General features: G+C 39.3%; 1 protein-coding gene across 1 annotated transcript in view; it reads right to left on the minus strand.

Moving 5' to 3' along the window:
• SLC26A3 (solute carrier family 26 member 3) overlaps positions 1–22,734 on the minus strand; it is a 38,396-nt gene that overhangs the window by 4,947 nt on the left and 10,715 nt on the right. The window contains exons 4-18 of the mRNA XM_025379748.1: positions 22,011–22,121; positions 21,261–21,430; positions 19,416–19,580; positions 17,503–17,655; positions 16,974–17,056; positions 13,364–13,511; positions 13,139–13,252; positions 12,957–13,034; positions 9,823–9,918; positions 8,338–8,444; positions 6,799–6,868; positions 6,614–6,706; positions 4,939–5,034; positions 4,081–4,314; positions 1,878–1,932 (exon numbers count right to left, since the gene is read on the minus strand). Of these exons, the coding sequence (XP_025235533.1) occupies positions 1,878–1,932; positions 4,081–4,314; positions 4,939–5,034; positions 6,614–6,706; positions 6,799–6,868; positions 8,338–8,444; positions 9,823–9,918; positions 12,957–13,034; positions 13,139–13,252; positions 13,364–13,511; positions 16,974–17,056; positions 17,503–17,655; positions 19,416–19,580; positions 21,261–21,430; positions 22,011–22,121 (1,773 nt within the window). The remainder of the gene's footprint in view (positions 1–1,877; positions 1,933–4,080; positions 4,315–4,938; positions 5,035–6,613; positions 6,707–6,798; positions 6,869–8,337; positions 8,445–9,822; positions 9,919–12,956; positions 13,035–13,138; positions 13,253–13,363; positions 13,512–16,973; positions 17,057–17,502; positions 17,656–19,415; positions 19,581–21,260; positions 21,431–22,010; positions 22,122–22,734) is intronic.

Genomic DNA, 22,734 nt, shown 5'->3' on the forward strand with positions numbered 1-22,734 from the left:
CTTCCTTCCTTCCTTCCTTCCTTCCTTCCTTCCTTCCTTCTCTCTCTTTCCTCTCTCTCTCTTTTCTTTTTTTTTAATTTGAGACAGTCTTGCTCTGTCACTCAGGCTGGTGTGCAGTGGCATGATCACAGCTCACCGCAGCCTCGACCTCCCAGGCTCAAGTGATCCTTCCATCCTTCTACCTCAATCTCCTGAGTAGCTGGGACTACAGGCACATACCACCACACCCAGCTAATTTTTTTTTTTTTTTTAAGAGATGAGGATTCACCATATTGCTCAGGCTAATCTCAAACTATGGGGCTTAAGTGATCTGCCTGCCTCAGCTTTCTAGAATGCTAGGATTACAGGCATGAGCCACCACTCCCAGCCTCTGTTTCTTAACCCTGCTTTTTTCTTAGCACTTATCACTACCTGAAATATGCTTTTATTTGTTTATTATATGGCTTTCCAATGCGACTGTAAGCTTCATGAGGACAGGGGCTTGTCAGATTCACTGCTGTATTCCCAGCACCCAGAACAGTGCCTGATAAATAGTAGGTATTCAGTAAGTCTTTACTGAATGCCCATGATGTCCTAGGATCTAGGGAAGAGACAGGAAATAAGAAGGTAAGCAAGAACAATACCTGCCCTGGAAGAGATATAGTCTAGTAGGGACACAAACTGAACTGCAAAATTATTTGATATGTGTGTATTCTGTGGATGCAAACAGTCTGAAGACCCAGTGCCCTGCCTGGGGAAGCAAGAATGTTTTCAGTTATTGTCGGAAAACTGCCTGAAGAAGCTTTCTTCAGAAAATAGGATGGGAGAGCATTATAGGGATGGACAAGGATATTAGTTAGAAAGTCCTTCTAGAAGGCCTAGTTGAGAAATGAGAAGGGTCTAGATTAAAGTTCTGGAAATGGATAGGAAGAGACTGATTTAAGAGGAAATATTTATAGGACCTGGTGACTCACTGACTAGAGGGAAGGAGAGGAGAAATTGGTGATGGTTTCAGGGTTTCTATCTGGAAAACTAGGTAAGCAGTGATGCAGTGATTGTGATAGGAAAGAAGTATTTTTGGGAGGGGGAATCATATACGTAGTTTTAAAAATATGTATCTGAGGTACCTGGGGGATATCCGGACAGTCGAGTCCATTGGTCTGCAGCTCAGAAGAAAGGTCTGGGCTGGAGGTATAGTTTGGGGATTCATTAACAAGTAGATATACATGAAATCATAAACATGTAGGAAATTGACTAGAAAGAGTCTGTGGAATTAGAACCATGGTATCGAATGTAAGTTTGAAGCTTGGGGAAGACTGAAAGAGTGGGAGTTGAACCAATGTCTGACCCTGAGGAGATGTTTGAGAGGTAGGAGGTGAATCAGAAATGTCTTGCCAGAGTCAGGAAGGGAGAGAGTTTCAAAGACAAATGCTAGAGAGAGCGCCTGATGCTTAAGTACGCTGCCGCAGAGGGACCTGAAACGAAGGCAGTTAATCCTGACAATCTGGACATTGCTGATAACCTTGGCAAGGATGGTCTCATCAGCAGGTGAAGCTAAACCAAATTATTATGGGCTGGAGAGTGCAAGGGAAGGGAGGAAGAGAGACAGAAAACAAGGCTACTTTTTCAGGAAATTTAGAGTAAAAAATAGTTAATATATTCCTCCTTTGTTGCCTATGAAATCAGGATTCAAATTGTAGAATTTATTTAATTACATATCAACACAACTAAAGTGCAAAGATGCTGTTTCCATAGGGAGTTTTATTGGGTTGGCTGCAAATTAGATTTTCATCTTGTTTATATAAAATACTCATTCTTTGGAGAGGCTGTCTAGATTGAGAGTTGGCATTGAGCCTGAAGTGATTGTCAGAACATAAAGCAAAAGTAAAGCCGCTTACCATCGACTCCAACAATATACACATCTACCTTGATCCTGATAAATTCTTGCAAAATCTGTTAAAAAGAAAGTATATCTTCCTTAGGGAACAGTTTCACTTGTCAGAAATATAAAGAAAACAATCAGAATTATACCTTACAGGTGATATATTGCTTTCAGAAGCTTTAACATTTTGAAAAGAGATAATAGTGTCAAGAGATACTAAAGTTAAAACCAAGGCTCTATGACAGAAATAAACCCAAATAAAGGAGCCCTTCTCCTCAGTAAGAAGTTAAAAATGATCATTCTTGAAGGGAGTATTATGGGAAAATGTTCTGTCTCAAACTCATAAGAACAACTCTGATTTAATTTTAAAATAGTGTCTTCTTTGGGATGATCTCAACTAGAGCTTTCTTGCTGCATAAAAGTTTAAAAAAAGAACCTACGGACCATGAGTTGCTAATTATTCTTGTCCACAATGAATGGATATATCTAGCACCAATGAATCTTTATACATTTTTCTGGTCTCTAGGCTAAGAACAAATACCAGTAGTGATATGAGTAAGATCATGGAAGGTAAGAAAAGTAGCTTATATTGTTGATCAGGTTAGATGATCATTAATATCATTAATATCATTGCCATCATTAGTAAATACTTTCAGAACCTCTTCTAGGCACTTAACTAAGAATTAGAGCCCCTGTCCTTTGTGTTATACTGCTAGAACCAAAAAATAAATATGTGTGTGTGTGTGTGTGTGTGGGTGGGTGTGTGTGTGAAAATGCAGAAACAGTAAGCTAAAGTAATCAAAACTAAAATAAGCAAAAACTGAAACCAAAAAAAGAAAAGAAAACGCAAGTAGACTTAAGAGTTACATGATGTTAACATTAAAAAAAAATTCTTCCATTTTCTAATTTTGTATCCAGTTCACATGTATCCAGTTCATGCTTAATAGGTCTTATCTTAGGTCAGCTCTCACTTGGGTAGATTTTTGTGAAAACCCAAGAAAAAGAGAAAGATGTAGAAATTCTTAAATTTTCTTTTTATATGTTTCTGCATTTCTGTTAGAAACTAATTTATTTTAGAAATGTGATAAATCTGTGGAAAGAAAACAGGCTGCAATCTGATTGTCAGTCGTGTTTTGAAATCACATGTGACATTTATTCTTTCATATATCTATTTGGGTTTTAGCCATGTGAAAATCAGCTTGGCCGGGCGCGGTGGCTCAAGCCTGTAATCCCAGCACTTTGGGAGGCCGAGGCGGGTGGATCACGAGGTCAGGAGATCGAGACCATCCTGGCTAACACGGTGAAACCCCGTCTCTACTAAAAATACAAAAACTAGCCGGGCGTGGTGGCGGGCGCCTGTAGTCCCAGCTACTCGGAGGCTGAGGCGGGAGAATGGCGTGAACCCGGGAGGCGGAGCTTGCAGTGAGCCGAGATCGCGCCACTGCACTCCAGCCTGGGCGACACAGCGAGACTCCGTCTCAAAAAAAAAAAAAAAAAAAAAAAGAAAATCAGCTTATAGTGAATGAGGATAAAACAAAAGGATCCACTCTTACATTTTTTCCCAGGACCTTTCCAGATCTTCTCTGATTTCAGAATAATTTAGATACTATGCCCACAAAGATTTGAAAACACCACAGAATTGAAATTTGAAAGGAATGTGAGCATAGTTGTCCACCAGCAGATTCATCATACATTAGTATTGTAGATTTGATTCCCTTCAATATAGTACCCAGTCTCATGGAAAATGCCCTTCTCAAGAGTCCACTGAACACCACCTTTCCCTCCATGGAATACTCTAAGATTATAATTTGCTTCTAATTAAATGCATGTTACCTAAAGGAGCATCCTTCCACAAATACAATTATTATTATTATTTTTTGAGACAGAGTCTCCCTCTGTTGCTGGAGTGCAGTGGTGCAATTTTGGCTTACTGCAATTTCCACCTCCCAGGTTCAAGCCATTCTCCTGCCTCAGCCTCCCAAGTAGCTGGGATTACAGGTGCATGCCACCACGCCCAGCTGTATTTCTAGTAGAGACGGGGCTTCACCATGTTGGCCAGGCTGATCTCAAACTCCTGACCTCAGGTGATCCACCCACCTCAGCCTCCCAAAGTGCTGAGATTACAGGCATGAGCCACTATGCCCAGCCCACAAATACAATTTTTTTTTTTTTACCTTCAGTCATTGATTGGTTGTTTCCATTAAGAACAAAGAAATTACCGATTTAAGGCCCCTCATTGAAGAAACATCAAGAAAGGACACTGCTGAAAAGTCGAGAATGAGGCTGTGGAGGCTGATTTTGGGGACCTCAATGTTGAGAGGAAGCTGATCATTCCAGTCAATCTGGAAGGGCAGGTCTGTGGTATCGATTGGCTCGTCCAGTACTTGTATCTGATTGTTGTCCAGCTCTTCGTCGGAATCTTTTATGGTGTCAACAGTACATATAAATCCTTTCTGCAGGAGAGGATAACAAGCGTAAAAACTGTGACCAAGAAAAATATTGTGTATGTCAGAGATAGCCAGTGAGTTTCAGAAGCACTGATTCAGAGTTGAGCCAAACAATGGAATTGGACTACGTGTGGTGGCTAATGCCTGTAATCCCAGCACTTTAGGAAACCGAGGTGGGAGGATCACTTGAGCCCAGGAGTTTGAGACCAGCAAGGGCAACATGGTGAGACCCCATCTCTGCAAAAAATTAAAAAATTAGCCAGGCGTGGTGGCACATGTGCTTGTAGTTTCAGCTACTTGCAGGCTGAGGTGGCAGGGTCGCTTGAGTCTGGGAGGTCAAGGCTGCAATGAGCTGTGATCGCACCACTGCACTCCAGCCTAGGCCACAGAGCGAGACACTGTCTCAAAACAACAAGAAGATTGTAGACACTTGTGTTTGGTGCTTTTCCCAGGAGAATAAAAATTTTAGGGAGACCCTCGAAAGGATGTCATTTTAAAATATAACACTCATTGACACATGAAATCCCTCGTTTATCTTGCATTTCACTTAAAAGAATGGAACTAACCCCTTGAATCATCCTTTACTAAGCTTTTAGCTATAATGCATAGAAATGTGGTCAAGGAACTTACTGGTGTTACTTGCAGCAGGCCTTGCTTCTGCAGTTTTCGGATTTTCCTCAAAGCTTTGTTGCGCTTGCGTAGAATTCGAAGTGGACTGAAGCCAACCTGAGAAACCCATTGCTATGTTACAAGAGTACTCAATATTCTGTTATGTATATAGCATAATTCTAACAACTTTAACTGGAGTGATTTGAGGGATTGAGACAGATAATAAAAATATTTGTGACAAAATTTAAACGTGGTTTAAACAACATCAGCAACAACATTGTGTCAGACCCATGGTCTACTCCACCTGTATGCAGTTACCAACAGTCAAAAGTTTTTGTATAACACAGTCCAGGATTCATCCATAAATTATCCATGAATGGACATAAACTCTGTTTGAATCTGTTTGTGTTTGGAACCTACACAACTCTTAGGGGGTTTTATTTTATTTATTTTTTATTTATTGAGTATGAGTGGCACCTACATAAGTATTCTGCTTGTATGTAATTTTTATCATTAAAATTTATATAATTGTATGTTATTTATTATTATATAATTTTATTTTATAATTTTAGTATTACATTTGAGGGTAATCTTTTTTTTGACACTAATGAATTCTTATTGCTGTAATATTTAGTTCCAGATAAATAAGAGAGGAGGATCAAATTATGTAATAAAAAATCCTTGGCCAGGCGTGGTGGCTCACGCCTCTAATCCTAAGACTTTGGGAGGCCGAGGTGGGAGGATTGCATGAGGCCATGAGTTCAAGGGTAGCCTGGACAACAAAGCAAGCACTTGTCTCTACAAAAAATTTAAAACTTAGTGGGGTATAGTGGCACATGCCTGGAGTCTCATCTGCTTGGGGGGCTGAGGCAGGGGGATTGCTTGAACCCCGGAGTTTGAGGTTGCAGTGACCTGTGATCATGCCAGCCTGGGTGACAAAGCAAGACCTTGTCTCAAAACAAAACAAAACAAAACAAATCCTTGACAAAAAAATATAGTTAGATGGAAGTTTACTAGAGTAATTGAAAAGGGCAGTACAGAAAACCAAATATACAATATAATCTCATTTTGCAAACAACAACAAAAAAGTGGGTAGAAAAATATCTGATGCGTATCAAACTAATAATAATAGTTAAGGTTTAAGGCAGAGGCTCTATGCAAGGTACAGAGAGACCAAAGGCATATTTCAAGAGGGAGGACTGAGTTTTTTTTGTTAACTGTCAAGATTGCTTCCTTGTCATCATCTCTTCAGTTTGCCAGGGACACTCAGTATTTATTGTTATTCAGTATTAACTATTCATTTACAACTGCTATACTGAATCTCTTGATGATGCGGTCAAATATTAAATGCTCCTTCATTGTTTCTGAAGTTGATACCCAAAGAAAATCTGTAGGATGACACCTACTAAAAGCCAGCAGCCCAAAATGTGGCAAATTTTTTTTACTCTGCAGCAGAATTTGAGAAAAGGATTCTTCTATATTAGATGTCAGCTGAAAAGGCTTATTTCCCAACCTGTTAACAAACTCCCATAAGGTAGTTTCATCTGCTCTGGGACATCGGACAAAAAACACTGACACAACCCCACCTCAACATATGTGACATAACCCAGCCTCAACAATGACCTTACAGAATAATGACATTCCCAGATATTCAGTAAGATTACAAGGAAAAACATTAAATAACCCCAAACCTTACAGCATCGATAAGTTTCTGCCTAAAGAAACCAATGTTTGCAAAGTAGATAGGAGATGGACATCTGAAAATTTTCACTCCTTTCAGCTCATACATCTATAAGGCAGAAAAGCATTGTTAGATGGTGCCCATTAGATCCATACTTAATATCATTTAGCAAGTCAAAGAAAAAAATGAATCTCCCTTACATCATAATAATCTTTTTTATTCTTATAGATGTTGCTTCTTCCAATATTAGCCAGCGTGCTGCATTTTGGACTGTCGGGAGAAAAACACCAAGTAAATCATCCATGTATGTTTGTTAAGCCTATAAGGCTAACACTGATTTTTTTTCCTCAGCATACCAAAGCAGGCTCACTTTTCAAAATGTAGAAGGTTGGGGAATCATCATGCTATCAGAGACTCTGGAAGGTAAACACCTTGTTTTACTTATCTTTGTGTCCTCTCACAGCACCTAAAAGGTGCCTCCCATTTGTCATGTTACAGTTTATAAAGCACTCCATATGCTTTTGCCATTTTGTTTCTGAATATCACAGTTATTCCATGAGGTAAGGCAGATATGATTACCCAGTTGTATGGATGAGGACATGGAAAAGTAAAATGACTTGCTTATGACCATGCAGTTTGTCTCTATGTTTGATGGGTTCCCAGTAAATAATGGAATGAAATATAAATAAATGAAAGAGTGCAGGAGTATTTCAATATTGATGTATTCCATCAGTCAGGGATTGACTTTGTGATAACAACTTCTGTTCTAGAACTCCTTAGTTCCCAAGGAAGCCTCTTTCTCTGTCACACCATGTAATTCAAAATAGGCTCAGCAACCACATGGTAGTGATGTTACATGGCAAAGATTTTTAAAAATCAAGGCTGGGTGCCATGGCTCATGACTGTAATCCCAGCACTTTGCCAGGCTGAGGTGGGCAGATCACCCTAGGTCAGGAGTTCATGAACCAGTCTGGCCAACATGGTGAAACCCCATCTCTAGTAAAAATACAAAAATTAGCCAGGCGCAGTGGCAGGCACCTATAGTCCCAGCTACTTGGGAGGCTGAGGCAGGTGAATTGCTTGAACCCAGGAGGCAGAGGTTGCAGTGAACCGAGATTGCACCATTGCACTCCAGCCTAGGCGACGAGTGAAACTCTGTCTCAAAAAATAATAAATAAATAAATAATAACAAAAAAGATGCTTGGACTGAATTATTATTAAAAATCAAGAATTCCAAATGGCTTTTGTAGAATTTTAAGGTAAGAGGGGCCTTTGAGAAGTTCTCTAATCCAGCTCCATATTTTAAAGGTATGAGTGCAATCTAACAACCTATAAAAGAAATCCATCCACTAGATGGAAAGAATCTCAGTCTCAGTAACACATTTCCATGTTTAACAAGTACAAGGCAAAGACATTAAACCTGCCTGGAATAGAATTATTTTTGGTTTATAGCTGGGAGAACAGACTCAGAGATTTATATGATTTATTTGAACTGGAGTCAAAGCCAGGAGCAGACCAACAGCAGGTCTCCTCCCTGGGCTGATACTCTAAAGCTGGGCCATGCTATTGCCCTTCAGGCCTTGAGATAAGCAACTAGAGGGAGGATAAACTACCCCATCCTGATAGAAATGCACACCTATCAACCAACTACTGTTCTCTTAGCCAGTGACATTTTTTTTTTCTCTTCTGATTTGGGCAGGTCCAAGCATGCTTGGATGCAGAGCACTTTGAGCACTCACAATTGGGTCCTGAACACGATGGTTAGCAGTTGAAATGCCACACTAGCTGCCAGGCCTAGCCCAAGTCCCAGGACAATGGTGAAGATGCAGGTCACGACCCAAATTAACTGTGAAAAGAAAGCAACATATACACTACAATTTACTTTGATTAAAGTACAATGTGGAGACGGGGTCTTTAAAAAAACTTTTTTTCTTTTTTTGTAGAGACAGTGAGACCTTGTCTCTAAAAAAAAACAAAAATTAAAAACTTTGCCAGATGTGGTGGAAGTTGGAAGTTGTCATCTTGGGCAAGGGAGCAAAGTGCACAGAAGACACTTGTCTCAAGAGGTCATTTCTGCTGGCTCAGGTTCTGGGCCACAAAAACACAAGCAAACATAAGAGGATTCAAAGAAAGCGTATTCATTTCTAATCCCATTTCCAACCCATTTAGGAAATGGAATTGTCTGTCACAGTGATAATTATAATTGCAAAAACTGCAATTATTTTTGCACCAACCTAATATAACCAGCTTCTGTTCTTTAAAATCAGCAAATTAGACTAGGCATGAAGGCTCACATCTGTAATGCCAGCACTTTGGGAGGCTGAGGTGGGAGGATCACTTGAGGCCAGGAGTTGGGCAACATAGTGAGAATCTGTTTCTACAACAAATTTTTAAAAATTAACTGAGGATGGTGGTGTGCGGCTGTAGTCATAGCACTCAGGAGGCTGGGGCAGGGGGATCGCCTGAGCCCAGGAGTTTGAGGTTATAGTGAGCTAGGATGGCACCATTGCACTCCAACCTGGGTGACAGAGGGAGATCCTATCTCTTAAAAAAAAAAAAAAATCAACAAATTAACTGGTAGAGCTTATACTAATGTTTTACTCTTGGTCTGTGGATTTAATTGATGGTTGCTATCTTTATAAGAATTTTAGCCTGCCAAAAGGGTGTTAAAATGCCCCACAAAAGTAAATCAACTGTAGTTTACTAGTTATGATCTTTAAATACCTAAGGTATGTTAACAAGCATTTTTATACCACAGACTTTGACCCTGTTAAAATAGCAAAGCATGTGAGAGCAAGGGGGAGCCTTTCCAAATGAGAGTATTTCCAAAAGGAATGTTCGGAAATTAAGTTCTTCACAGATTCGTGGAAACAAACACATTATGTAATGAAAAACAGAAGCCATGCATACCCTAAAATTCCAAGAGTTTCTGTAGTATTTCGGATTACTGCAAGAACTTTTAGAATAGGCCTAAGGAAGTTCCAGACTAGTGTTTCATGGAGCCCCTTCTTTTAAATTAAAAGTAGCCCATTTTTTTAAAGTCCCAGAAAACAATCATTAGAGTATGCAATTTAAAAATAACAAATAAAACAAACTAATGTTATTTTGAACAGATATATAGAAACAAAATTTCACTTAGTTTACAATATAAACATGCATTTCACATTAACATTAAAATGCTATTGTGATTTATCTCTCTTTCAAATACTATTGCCTCTACTTACACAATCATATTTATCCTTTCGCCACAATCTGCGTATTTCAGCAAACTGCATCAGCATTCCCTTTAAGTTTCCCAGTGCTAAAGCTGCCAGGACGGACTGTGAAAAACATAAACATCAGATGTACTTTAAGTTAATGAAATGAATCATATGGAAGCAAAGGTGAAGGCTGTAGATAAGTGTGTGCTTTAAAGGGCCTCAAAGCAAATCAAAGCATACACCCTTTTCCGGTGTGCGATGCCACGCAGGACACACCAGAACTGGGACTCTGACCTGTTCCTATGAATGACTTTGTCCCCACCACAGTGACAAGGCCTAGACTGCTCTTGTGATTATGAGATAGATGATCTGATGGCATTTAGTAGCCTGCACCTTGGGACAGAGAAAGGCAGACTTTCAGACATATGACAGATAAACACTCGGAATAAATTCTTCCCAAGCAGAGACAATCTAATGTGTGTTTGTTTATTGGAGTCAAGGAGAAGGGGGTTGCTCTTTGTTAAAAAATAATAATAATAATAGCTTGGGGAGCTTGAGGTCCTGGAATGAGATGACTTGAGGCGGGCTTTCTGAGACAGCATGAAACATATCTATCTAGTTCCTGCTGTATCCCCAGAACCTACTATGTTAAATGCATATAGGAGGGGCTTTAAAATTAGTCAGTGAATGAGTGGCTGAGCCAACGAATGAATATTTCCCAGGCCAGTACTAATCCCTACAGCCACACTTCAGGCTTCCAATTCTTCCACTGCCAGAATGTGATCTTTTGTCTTGCAGGTATTGTGACAGTTAGGGTGAAAAATGCTAAATAGCTAAGTACATTCTCTTTGTTCTTTGGATTTTAACATAATTGTAGGAACATGCCCCTCACGCTCCCATTCCCCCTGCCAATTTACGTTGTTTTATTCTGAATAGAGTATGGAATTTGTATACTGCTATACCATGAAAACACAATGTACAAAGAAAAGCCATATGCAGTTTTTATTTTTATATCTTGAGGACGGTAGAACTGATCTGCCTATTTCTAATTTTCACAGGTAATCCTTATAATATAATATCTAAGCAATTAATTTTACTAACTGTGAGAATAGAGGTCACAACTTAGAAGAAATATGGTCTTAAGTGACTTTTAAAAAATTTGGTACACAAGTGAATGCCAGTTAAAAAATGCTGAAAATTGAATAAAGTCTGTAATCTACTTAACATACTATACTAATGTATAGTACTGATACTGTACTACAGCTATGTAAGATGTCACCTTTTGGTAGCTAGGTGAAGAAGTCAGAGAACTGTACAACAGGCCTCTCCACTTTGCAGGACTTTAAATTCTCTAAGTATAAAATATGTCAAGAGACACCTGTGCGAAGAGACTTCTTTTTTTTTATTGGGCATTATTTCCCAACTAGTCAGTACTCTACGGAAAAACAATTTGAAATAATTTACAATGACATACATATATAACAGAGTACTTTTAAAGTAATGATTACAGGGCATTAAGAAATCATAGAAAGGAAAGGGGGATAATTCCCGCAGGAACCTGGTATCCATACTGCATTTGATATAAAGGATTAAATGAAGATAAAATGCTTAGAGCTCTGCTGACACGCAGTGAGAAACTCAACAAATACCTATTATGAGCTTTTACTATGGGTTATTTTGCCTTCATATGATAAAAAGAAGCAAAATAGTTATTCAGGTGAATGAAACAAAGACATTCCTGACCACAATGATCTAAAAAGAACATATCACAGGACCCTTTTAAAAAAGGGCTTTGATTAAATCTTGGACAAGATTTGGTAATTATTTCTTTAGTGTCTCCAAATTGATGTGGGCTAGGTAGAACCCAAGTTTATACCCAGGGAGAAGTATGAGAGGGTGGAGTTCTCTCTGTAGGGATGAGTGTGTGTGTGTGTTTATTTTTATTGAGATACGTTCTGTTTCTTTAGTGGTGACTTTTTCATTCCTTTTATGCCACTTATTTTGAAATCAGAAGGATAGCCTATGGAGAATGCATATTTTTAGCAAATTGTTCTCTGCCCTGCTTGAAGATGGATTTGGCCAGTGAGCTTTTTGAGATGACCACATTGGGAGTCTAGAAACCTGGGACCAAAGTCACCGTTCGGCTACCAACCAACAAGGAAAAAAGGCCTAGGTGACAGCCAATAGACATTGGTGGGCTGTATCATATCTCTATGTCCTTTGTAGCCAGAAGTGTAATGCAATGTAGAATAATAATAATGTTAATAATAATGACTATCATTTATCAAGTATTTATCATATGCCAAACCCTCAGCTAAGTAGTTCACATTCATGCTCTTTTTATTTTTATAGTCACTCGCTATAGTGGGTATTATTTCTCTTTCTATTTTACAAATGCGCTTGAGGTTCAGCAAGGTTTAGTAATTTGCCCAAAATCACATAGATGATAAGTGGCAGAGCCAGGATTAGAAGGAGGTCAGCAGGGCTCCATGTACCACCTCAAAATTATATTAAAACCACAGGAACAATGTATTTACTGTCATCATGTCTCCTAGAGAGCCTTTGCTTTCCAGGGTCTGATGGTATGTTTTACATCTGAGTGCTGCAACAGTTTACAAAGCATTAAACTAAACCCTCAAGCTTACAGGCAGAGGAGCATGAGAGTAGGGCTGGGAGGTCTGTGCTGGCTATTCACTCCCATCCCATAATCCAACAGTGTTGGTCTTGGAGTTAAACCAAAGTTCTAGGAGCTTCAGAGTGTGTTCCTAAGAACGAGTTGTGTGGCTGGTAGCGCCATTCTCTGAATTACAGAGAGGGCCTGATTACCTTAACCTTTAAGAAAACCTCGACTCAGTCCATGCATATTGAAGGTGTGGTGCCAGGTGCCCTCCTATTTCAACATTAATTCTGTTTGGGGCTATGCACATGCAAAGTGTAGAGGAGGTAAGGCAGGTTGGGCATCTGTGTTCCTAACATTCAGAACACGTTGCCAGGGGAAAAGAAATATTTTTGGCTCACACAGAGTATTGGCTAAGAAAAGTACTTGAGAGTTTGTCATTACCTCCTTTCCCCTAGTTTAGTTTGTGCTTTCAGAATTTAAGAACCAGGGTCCTTGATTTACCACCAAAAGGAGAGATGCTGTCCAAAGACAGTGTTACCCTTTGTAGAGGCTCCAGGAGAAATCCAATGGCTAGAATGACAATCAGCACGATGATGGCACTAATAAGCCCAGCAATCTGTGAGGATAAAAAATTATTATCACCAACTCAACTTTTCCCCTGGCTTGAATTTCCTAGTTACTAATGCTAGGACGGTGCTTGCAGCAAATATCTTGACATACCTGTGTTTTGCCTCCTGTGCTCTCCTGAACTGCTGATCTGGAGAGGGCAGTACTCCCAGCAAATCCTCTGAATGCTCCACAGACTATGTTACCCAATCCCAAGGCTATTAACTCCTGACAGGAAAACAAGAAGGAACCTTTTTCAGAAGTGGCACCATTGATATTATGTGTGCAAAATATTATTTAAAGTTGCCCATTGAGACCCAGTGTAGTTTGTATACTTACCTGATTGCCATCAAGTGGGTAATCGTGTTTGAGGGAATAGACGCTGGCAACTGAAAAGGCCACTGCAAATCCAACCATTGCGATGGCAAAGCAATCTCCTATGGTTTCTTGGAAAACCGCCACATCAGGTGCAGTAGGGGGCTCAAATCTAAAATCAAAATTAAGCAAGTCTGAATGTCACCAACCAATTTATAAACTGATATGATCATTGGACAAATCTATGAATGAATGCAATCTAGGCTGAGTTGTGTCTCACTTTGGAGTATGACTAACGAGAATTTAGCTCCACTGACAACTTTGCAATCTGCTTTCTTACTGCTGAAAAGCAACACTGCCTGAATTTGGCAAAAAATTGCAAATTCAATCCAAGGATAGTGGTAAATGAGATACGATTTTGCCAGTAGAACCACGTTATAATGTGCATATGTATTCCTATAAGCTTTCTGTAAAATGTCTTCTATTCCACTCGTATTGTTATGCTGGGTTGCAAAGTATTACTCAAAATGCTCCCGATAGTTATCCATAGATGAAGGCCCTTTGAGCAAACACAATTGTGAGACAAGGAAAGCAAAAAAGTCTTCTTTCCATTGATAATAATAACCTTTCATGGAAAGCTCCTGGTAAACAGATGGGCCTTGGACTGCCCTACACTACACAGAAATGCTAGAGCCAACCATGACCCTAATGGAGAGTGGGTTTCTCTTTAAGGTGATATATGTCAGAGAAACCTTCAACTCACAGGGCATACTTCTGTGTTTATGCCTCATGAATGTAGATCAGTTCAATTATATTTACTACTTGTATTATAAAAGGTGCATGTATCTCAAACTCAACATCAATTTACTAAAATGTTCCACTCCTGTAAATGTCTATTTCTGACATCAGACTTATTGGAAGTGGGTTAATTAGGTCTAATCAACTCTTTCTGAATGGCTCTTCCACATTTTGTGAATGTCTATGGTACTACATTTTTAGCTTTAATTTTGAAGAAGTACTATTATACCATATTCTGATGCCATTATAAATCCAAAGGTTAGCTTGGAATGTTGCTTTGTTTTTTTTAATAACCAGGACTTTATTATTCTTTTGTTCTGGTCTCTGAACACCGTAGACACAATGGTGTGATGAAGATTTACGGTCTAAAGACTTGGGTTCATTTCCTGGCTCTGCCACTTGCCCTTCTCGAGTCACAATTTCCTCATTTGTAGAGTGAGGATAATAACACTTGTTCTCTGATTTTTGAGATGGGGGTCTCCTGTTTCCTAGGCTGGAGTGCACAGCTCACTGCAACCTCCACCTTCTAGGCTCAAGAGACCCCCCCGCCTCAGCCTCCCAAGTAGCTGGGACTACAGGCACCCGCCACCATGCCCGGCTAATTTTTGTATTTTTAGTAGAGATGGGGTTTCACCATGTTGGCCAGGATGGTTTCGAACTCCTATCCTCAAGTGATCCACCTGCCTTGGCCTCCCAAAGTGCTAGGATTACAGGCGTAAGCCATGGTTCCCAGCCTTGTTCTCTTTTCTTCACAGTTTAGTGGGAGGGTCAAATAATAAATGCAAATACTATTTACACACTGTAAAACACAAAGTACCTGTTAGCTATTATTACAGGATCCCTCTGGAATCTGAATATACCCCTTATGTTTCTTTTACTGTTTCAATGAGCACTTTTCTTCAGCCAAATTATTTGTATTTAGTGTATGAGACTTTGCAAAATAACTTCTAAGGTGGCATACTCATGAACAGCAGGTTAGCAATAATTAATAATCACTACCTTCCAGTTATATTCTATTTGCAATCAACAAAAACCTAAAATACCTACTCAATTATCACCCAGAAAAAAAAAAATGGAACATAAAAAGCTCAAGCGCTTGCTACCTAATTTAGGTGTTAAACTAGTATCAATAGTAGTGTAATTTGAACATTTATTGTAAGTCAGGCACTTAAATATGTTACATGTATTAACTCACTTAACTCTTAAAAGAATCCTACTTGATAGCTAGTATTTTTAGCCTCATTTCTACAGCCAAGGACATTGAGGCACAGAGTTTTTGGTAATGTGCTAAAGCTCAAAAAGTGAGTCAGAATCAAATCTCAGGCACTCTATCTCTAGAACACTTGAGCTTACCTACTAGGTTACACTGCCTCTCTGTTGAATGTAATGGTTACCCGTTCCCATACCCCACACACTGTGGAGAGAGGTACACTGACATTGAAAATATACTCACTAAATAAGACTGTTGTTGAGGTGTTTAAGGTGTAACTCAGTGATCTTAAGTTTATCTTTTATTTTCCAAACCCTTCTGACAAGATCCTGTTTGATTTTACATTTATTTATTTATTTATTCTATTTGGTTTATGTCTCCCAAGACGTTTAAGTTAAGTGAAATCACTTGAAAGTGGCAGAATAGAAGGAAACCCTAGAAATAGTCTTTCAGTTTCAGCCTAATTTCCACTTTAAAACTTTAAAAATTAAAAGTGACGTTTGAGATTCATGAAGTGTAAGACATGAAGATCTGGTAATAATTTTTTTTTTCTTTAAAAAAATAAAAAATACATATATTTGCCTTTAAAAGAATTTGGCTGTTTTAAAGTAAAAAAAAAAAAAATACATATAAATGTTGATTTCTGGAATTCTCAAATACTTGTTAAGCATAGAGAGGGAGAGAAGTCTTTTTTTAAAAAATAAAACAGGAAAACCTTTCATTGGTAAGTTGGAAGAAACTGATGCTATGGTTAGAAGAAACAGCACAAAATGATCTTCCTTCTCAATCCACGAAATGTAATGAAGTACATTTTAAAATTTTTGTACAAACTGGGCTTCTCATCCTTTTGCAGTGGGAAAAGTTGCCCTACCCTTGTTTTGAATCTGATCGCGAGAAAGGACAGAGTGTTCCTATCTGGACTGCTCACGTGGCATGCCTGTGTTCCTTCAGTGTCTCTTTTGAACTTTCAGAACTTGGCTTCAGTAACTTCAAACAAAGCATTACATATTGTTTATAGTAATTTATGGACAAGGAAATCTGATTTCACTTGGTGTTTCTTTATAAGGAGAAGCCATTTACTTTGCCTATTTTTCTTTATTGTATTATATATATATATATATATATATATTTTTAAAAAACAAAAAACAAGAGATGGGGGTCTTACTGTGTTGCCCAGACTGGTCTTGAACTCCTGGGCTCAAGTGATCCTCTCACCTAGGCCTCTCAAATTGCTGGGATTTCAGGCATGAGCCACCACATCTAGCCTTACTTTGCCTATTTGTATACTTTCACTAGTTTGCTAACGTTTACTTTCAAGTGAGTTTCTGCTGGTCTGTGTCCCTGCTTGTCTTGTTTGTGAGTTCTTCCACAAGTAGAAACTTTCTGGTATTAAGAACTGCATTCATTGTGGGGAGGCTGAAAAAAAAGGAACTGCAGACCCTGCTTTTCTTTGTAGCTCCTTCCTAGAAGGAAAGCAGTGAGCCTTCGTTAGGGATGCAGGGTGCAGGGAGGATTCTGATGAGAGTTACCTGCAGGGTGACCTGCAGTTCGGATTCTACCTCGCCTGTCACTACTGCTAACTCTCTGCTTCATGCATGGTGATGCCATCATGGAAGACACACTTACCCAGGATTCATTTTCCCAACCACAGACACGTTAAACCTTGTCTGAAAGTCAAAGCCATAGGATACACCTGTTGCGATCACGGTCTGCAAAGTTGCAAATGGCCCAGGTTAGAAATGTGAGATGCAAGTAAGAGTTTTGCTTTGAAAAAAATAAATTGCCAAAACCCACTTCTGTACCTGTTAAATAAGAACTCCAGCCCAGGCTTTGTTACTTTTTAAGAAATTCGGAGGCAATTCTAACATGCCGCCAGGATTGAGAACCACAGCTTTAATTCAAATGGCTCTACCACGACATTTTGTCAAAGGTCGTGCTCTCTGCACTCTCCTTGTCTCACATGGAAAAAAATTAACTCAAAATCATAAGAGGAAGTTATTAAATTCTGAATGAGAAGAAAACCGTGCGAAACATTATACCCAGAAACTGCAGAGATGACCTGCCCCACTAAAACCTCTTGAACTACAGATGGTGAAGGATTTACAACATAAAAACAGTAGAGTAACTATGACAAAGTCTGAAAATGATCAATTACCACAATGAATTCGATTGGAATAGGCACTGGAAGTTTGTCTTTGAAGCGCTGATTTATTTCTTTAAAAATGGATACAACCAAAAGGACAATCAGAGCTGTCACCAGGTCTGCAATATTAGTCTTCTCTATTTGTGAGAATACAGAGTATAGTACCTACAATTAGAAAAACAAAAACCACCAAAGCCCTATATTAATGCATAATTTGGATACAACACATCTCCAAACGAATAAAAATAAACATGGAAGCAAAAAGACTGATAGAGACTGATAGCGATTTCCTGTTCTGTTCCTGTTTAATTGTGAATGTGAAATTGTAGAGAGTAGAGATGGAAATATGAGAAGAGTAAATTAGCATAGTGTAGGCGGCACACTAGTTTAAGAATGCTTCTGGCATTTTTGCTGGGAATCTCTTTGGCTAGTGTCAAATTTTGTTGGATACTTTTCACGTTTTTACCACTGGTCTCCTGCCATTATTAGGTCTCTTTGGTCATCATTTTTTATTTCACAGCCATCACTACTCTGTCCAGGGAATAACTTCTGATCTTTGATAGTTTTGCTTAGTATGCTCAATTCCTGGCCCTTTTTGGGGGTTTAGATCCCCTCACATTTCTTAGCTGACTCTCTATGTCACTTTTGGAAAATAGTTTTCTGGCTAACTGTGCACTATGCATGGTCTTACTTCTTGAAACTAGTTGGGTTCCATATCCACGTACCCCAAAAAGCTCAAGTGGGCCAAAACTGGATCCCAAATTGCTTCTAGAACACTCCACTTCTGGAATACCTCTGGATGGAAGTGACAGAGTGTTGGTTCCAATTTGGAGCAAGTTCTATCTCAACTCCCAAAAACTGTTGGGAGTTGTTAAAAATCAAACACATCTACCATCAAGCTAACGTTAACAAAAAAAATTAAGTAACACTTCTCTTATATTTGACTCAAGTATATTTCCAAAAAACAAAATCTATGTTATTAAAAGCTTTACCATTTTGTCCCAAGTTGTAAAACTAAGAACACTATCTGTTCTATTTTGCATCCTTTGGAGGAAGGGAGAACTGCTGCCTTATCTACATATTGGTAAATTGTCTTTTGTTTTCTAAATAGGATGCAAAAAGGACCCAAGAACTTCAATTCTAAAAGAATGAGACCTGCTTTTCAAGAAATAGGAAAACTCGTAACTCAATTAGCAAATTTCTTTCAAAATAAGATTTTTAGAAACATTTTAAAAGTTGGGACAAAATGGTAAAGCTTTAAAAACATATATATGTGTGTGTGTGTGTAAATATATATAAAATATATAAATATAAAATATTTTATATATATAAATAAATATAAATATAAATATATATATATTTTCCTTTTGGAAAATACTTAAGTCAAATGTAAGTGTTACTTAATTTTGTTGTTCACATTAGCTGTATGGTAGATATGGTTGACTTTCAGTATTGCTCTCTTGCTACCTTTTCTTTTTTTTCTTTTTCTTTTTTTTTTGAAACTGTGTCTTGCTCTGTTGCCCAGGCTGGAGTGCAGTGGCGCCATCACAGCTCACTGCTGCCTCTAACTCTCGGGCTCAAGCGATCCTCTGCCTCAGTCTCCCAAAAAGGTGGGACTACAGATGTGTACCACCATGCCCAGGTAATTATTTTATTGTTTGTAAAGGTGAGGTTTCACTTTGTTGCATAGGCTGGTCTTGAACTCCAGGGCTCAAGGGATCCTCCTGCCTCAGGCTCCCAAAGTGCTGGGATTACAGGTATGAGCCATCACTCCTGGATTTACTTTTTTTTTTTTTTTTTAAATATGAATACATTTTACAACCTGTAGGTAAACCCCATGGCAAAGGCATTAAAGGAAAGCTCTCTAAGAATACAGCAGTGAGTTTCATGTATTTCAGTATTTTTTAAGTGAAAGAAATACTTACTTTGAAAATTGAACATGGATCCTCCTGTGATGGGACTGTCAGCTGAAAAATGAATTTGAGTTGGGAAACCAAAACATGAACAGCAGCAGCAGTAGTGAAGCCACTGATGAGGGACTCAGATAGGTATATCACTACAAATCCAATCCGCAGAATCCCCAGAGCCAACTGGAAAGAGAACAAAAACCTTTGTCAGCATAGATTAGGAGTACGCCTCAGCAAACTCAAGGATCCGCAACTGAAATAATATTACACAAAATGTAAAGGCTCAACCTGTATGTATATGCCTTGAGGAAGCAAATGTCCCTGCCTCCAGGGACACCTCCCATCCAGGCTCCTTCCTCTCCTTCCCTTCCACCCCATCCTTCAGGTGGAACGTTACATGGTATTCACATAGGATATAAGTCTAGTTTGCCCCCAAGAAGAATCAGGCTTATTCGTCCACCCTTATTTTTAAGTGTCATAGGAAGACTCATAGGCCTTTTCTAGCAGAATCTTACCTAGCATCAGCCCTCATAAATTTGCTGATGTAATTTTAAGTTATACTTTCTTTTTTCTTTTTTTTTTTTTTTTCTTTTGAGACAGAGTCTCGCTCTGTCACCTAGGCTGGAGTGCAGTGGCCGGATCTCAGCTCACTGCAAGCTCCGCCTCCCGGGTTCACGCCATTCTCCTGCCTCAGCCTCCCGAGTAGCTGGGACTACAGGCGCTCACCACCTCGCCCGGCTAGTTTTTTGTATTTTTTTTTTTTTTTTAGTAGAGACGGGGTTTCACCATGTTAGCCAGGATGGTCTCGATCTCCTGACCTCGTGATCCGCCCGTCTCGGCCTCCCAAAGTGCTGGGATTACAGGCTTGAGCCACCGCGCCCGGCCTTAAGTTATACTTTCTAGCTGCTGGAGCATGCATTAGTGAGTGTCTACTGATATTTCCTCAAAGTTGCTCAATTCGCTTAAGAAATACATAACTGCATATTGGACATCAGAGGTAACTGGTTCTAGCTGGGGGAAAAAGATGGTTAATTCCCCCCTAAAGCATCATTGTTTTGCAATAAGGTAAATTGGGTGGATTCTCCTTCCCTTGGATGCTTGACCTGTCTTTCTGCTCATGTCTCCAAACTGCAGCCAGAGCTGTGGCTGCCCAAAGCCCAGCTGGGTTCCATTTCTATACTAGGTTCAGAAACGTATTAGAAATAACTAACCAAATTGTCAATAAGACACATGCTTATGTCCTTGTAGAAACTGACTTTTTCTTTCTTTAAGAAATGGTCTTAACCAATAATATCATTATCCATAAACTTAGGCAACATCTCAAAAAGTCCACGACATTTTCACTATTCAGTAGGGGTGTCAGCATATGGCCTGGGAGTGAGACTCTACCATAATCCTTTTCAGTTTTCCCTAAAATTGACATGAGCAGTTCAAAGCCCCCATCCCTTCCAACTAGAATACAGTTGCTGAAGATTTAAAGAAAAAAATTCTAAAGCCACCAGTATGACGATTTCTTGCATACGGTTGTTTCTTGACTCTATCAATTCCCGATATGCTGTTTCTTGAGTCTATCAATTCCCAGATATATGTTGAAGCATTTCACTTGTCACTGTTCGTGCCTCTCCATTCCCCTTCTTCCTTCTGTCTAGACCCATATTCATTCATTTTTATACTGTTGACCCACTCTTCTCCCTCTGGTTGTGATGACTGACCCTTCTTACAGTATTTCTTATGGGCCACGAGGGAGAGACATAAACTAAAGGGAATACGGGGAGGAGTGGCAGTGGCGAGGAAAAACAGAGAGATGTGTACCAGTCAAGGCAAACAGATTGAGGTGGGCAAGTTACATGAGAGGGTGCTCACCTGGATTACTCCAGAAAGCACTGTGACTGATGCCGCCACCATCACCTTGTAGTCATCTAGTGATGAAGAATTACTCGTTGAGTTGTTGGACGATCCTGTATTTCCAGGGAAATTTTGAGCTAATCTTACAGTTGCTGCTCCCACCATCATACTCAGAATCGGAAACGGACCTAATTAACAGTGGGTGAATCTTGGTCAGTATATGTCTCCCTAAAGCATATTGTCTTTCAACCACAGAATAAGAGCATATAAAATGACTGGCGATGCCAGGTGTGATGGCTCACGCCTGTAATCCCAGCACTTTGGGAGGCCGAGGCGGGTGGATCATCTGAGGTTGGGAGTTCAAGACCAGCCTGACCAACATGGAGAAACCCCGTCTCTACTAAAAATACAAAAAATTAGCCGGGCGTGGTGGCGCACACCTGTATTCCCAGCTACTCGAGAGGCTGAGGCAGGAGAATCGCTTGAACCTGGGAGGGAGAGGTTGCAGTGAGTGAGATCACACCATCACACTCCAAGGACCTGGGCAATAAGAGCAAAACTCCATCTCAAAAAATAAAATAAATAAATAAATAAAATGACTGCCATCTGTGACCCTGCCCTCCTTCTCAATCCCTGGTCCTGATTTTCACAAGAGAACATGACTCTTCTCCTGGATTATGTGCAATTTGGAATTGATACAATGTATGGCTAATAAAATTCATAAAGAAAAAACAATGTGAGCATTAATCAGCTCAGTAACTGACTTACCCGCAGATATGTGTTTGGAAGTGCCAAAGAAAAGGTAGATTATGGTTGAGAAAAAGGCTGCATACAACCCATAGCCTGGGGGGATGGTGACCAGCAGAGCAAATGCTAAACCTGTAAACACACAAGCAGCAGAGTCCTTATTTTGTACAAGAGGAATCAAAGACTTTCTCATTTGGTTCTTAGGGTATTTAGGATTGGACCCTAAAAATAAGTTACCTCATTAATTCAAAATATATTAAAGATATAAATGTAAGAACTAAAACTATAAAACTCTTAGAAGAAAGCATAGGTATAAATCTTTATGACCTTGGATTCATCAATGGTTTCTTAGAAATGACATCTATGGCATAAGCCAGCGGTCCCCAACTTTTTGGCACCAGGGACTGGTTTTATGGAAGATAATTTTTCCACTGACTAGGGAAGGGGAGATGGTTTTGGGATGACTCAAGTGTATTACATTTTTTGTGCACTTTATTTCTATTATTATTACATTGTAATATATAATGAAATAATTATACAATTCACCATAATGTAGAATCAGTGGGAGCCCTGAGCTTGTTTTCCTGCAACTAGATGGTCCTATCTGGGGGTGATGGGAGACTGTGACAGATCATCAGGCATTAGATTCTCATAAGGAGCATGCAACCTAGATCCCTTGCATGCACAGTTCACAATAGGGTTTGCACTCCTGTGAGAATATGATGTTGCTGCTGATCTAACAGGA

This window comes from Theropithecus gelada, chromosome 3 (assembly GCF_003255815.1).
Source record: "Theropithecus gelada isolate Dixy chromosome 3, Tgel_1.0, whole genome shotgun sequence".
NCBI lineage: Eukaryota > Metazoa > Chordata > Mammalia > Primates > Cercopithecidae > Theropithecus > Theropithecus gelada.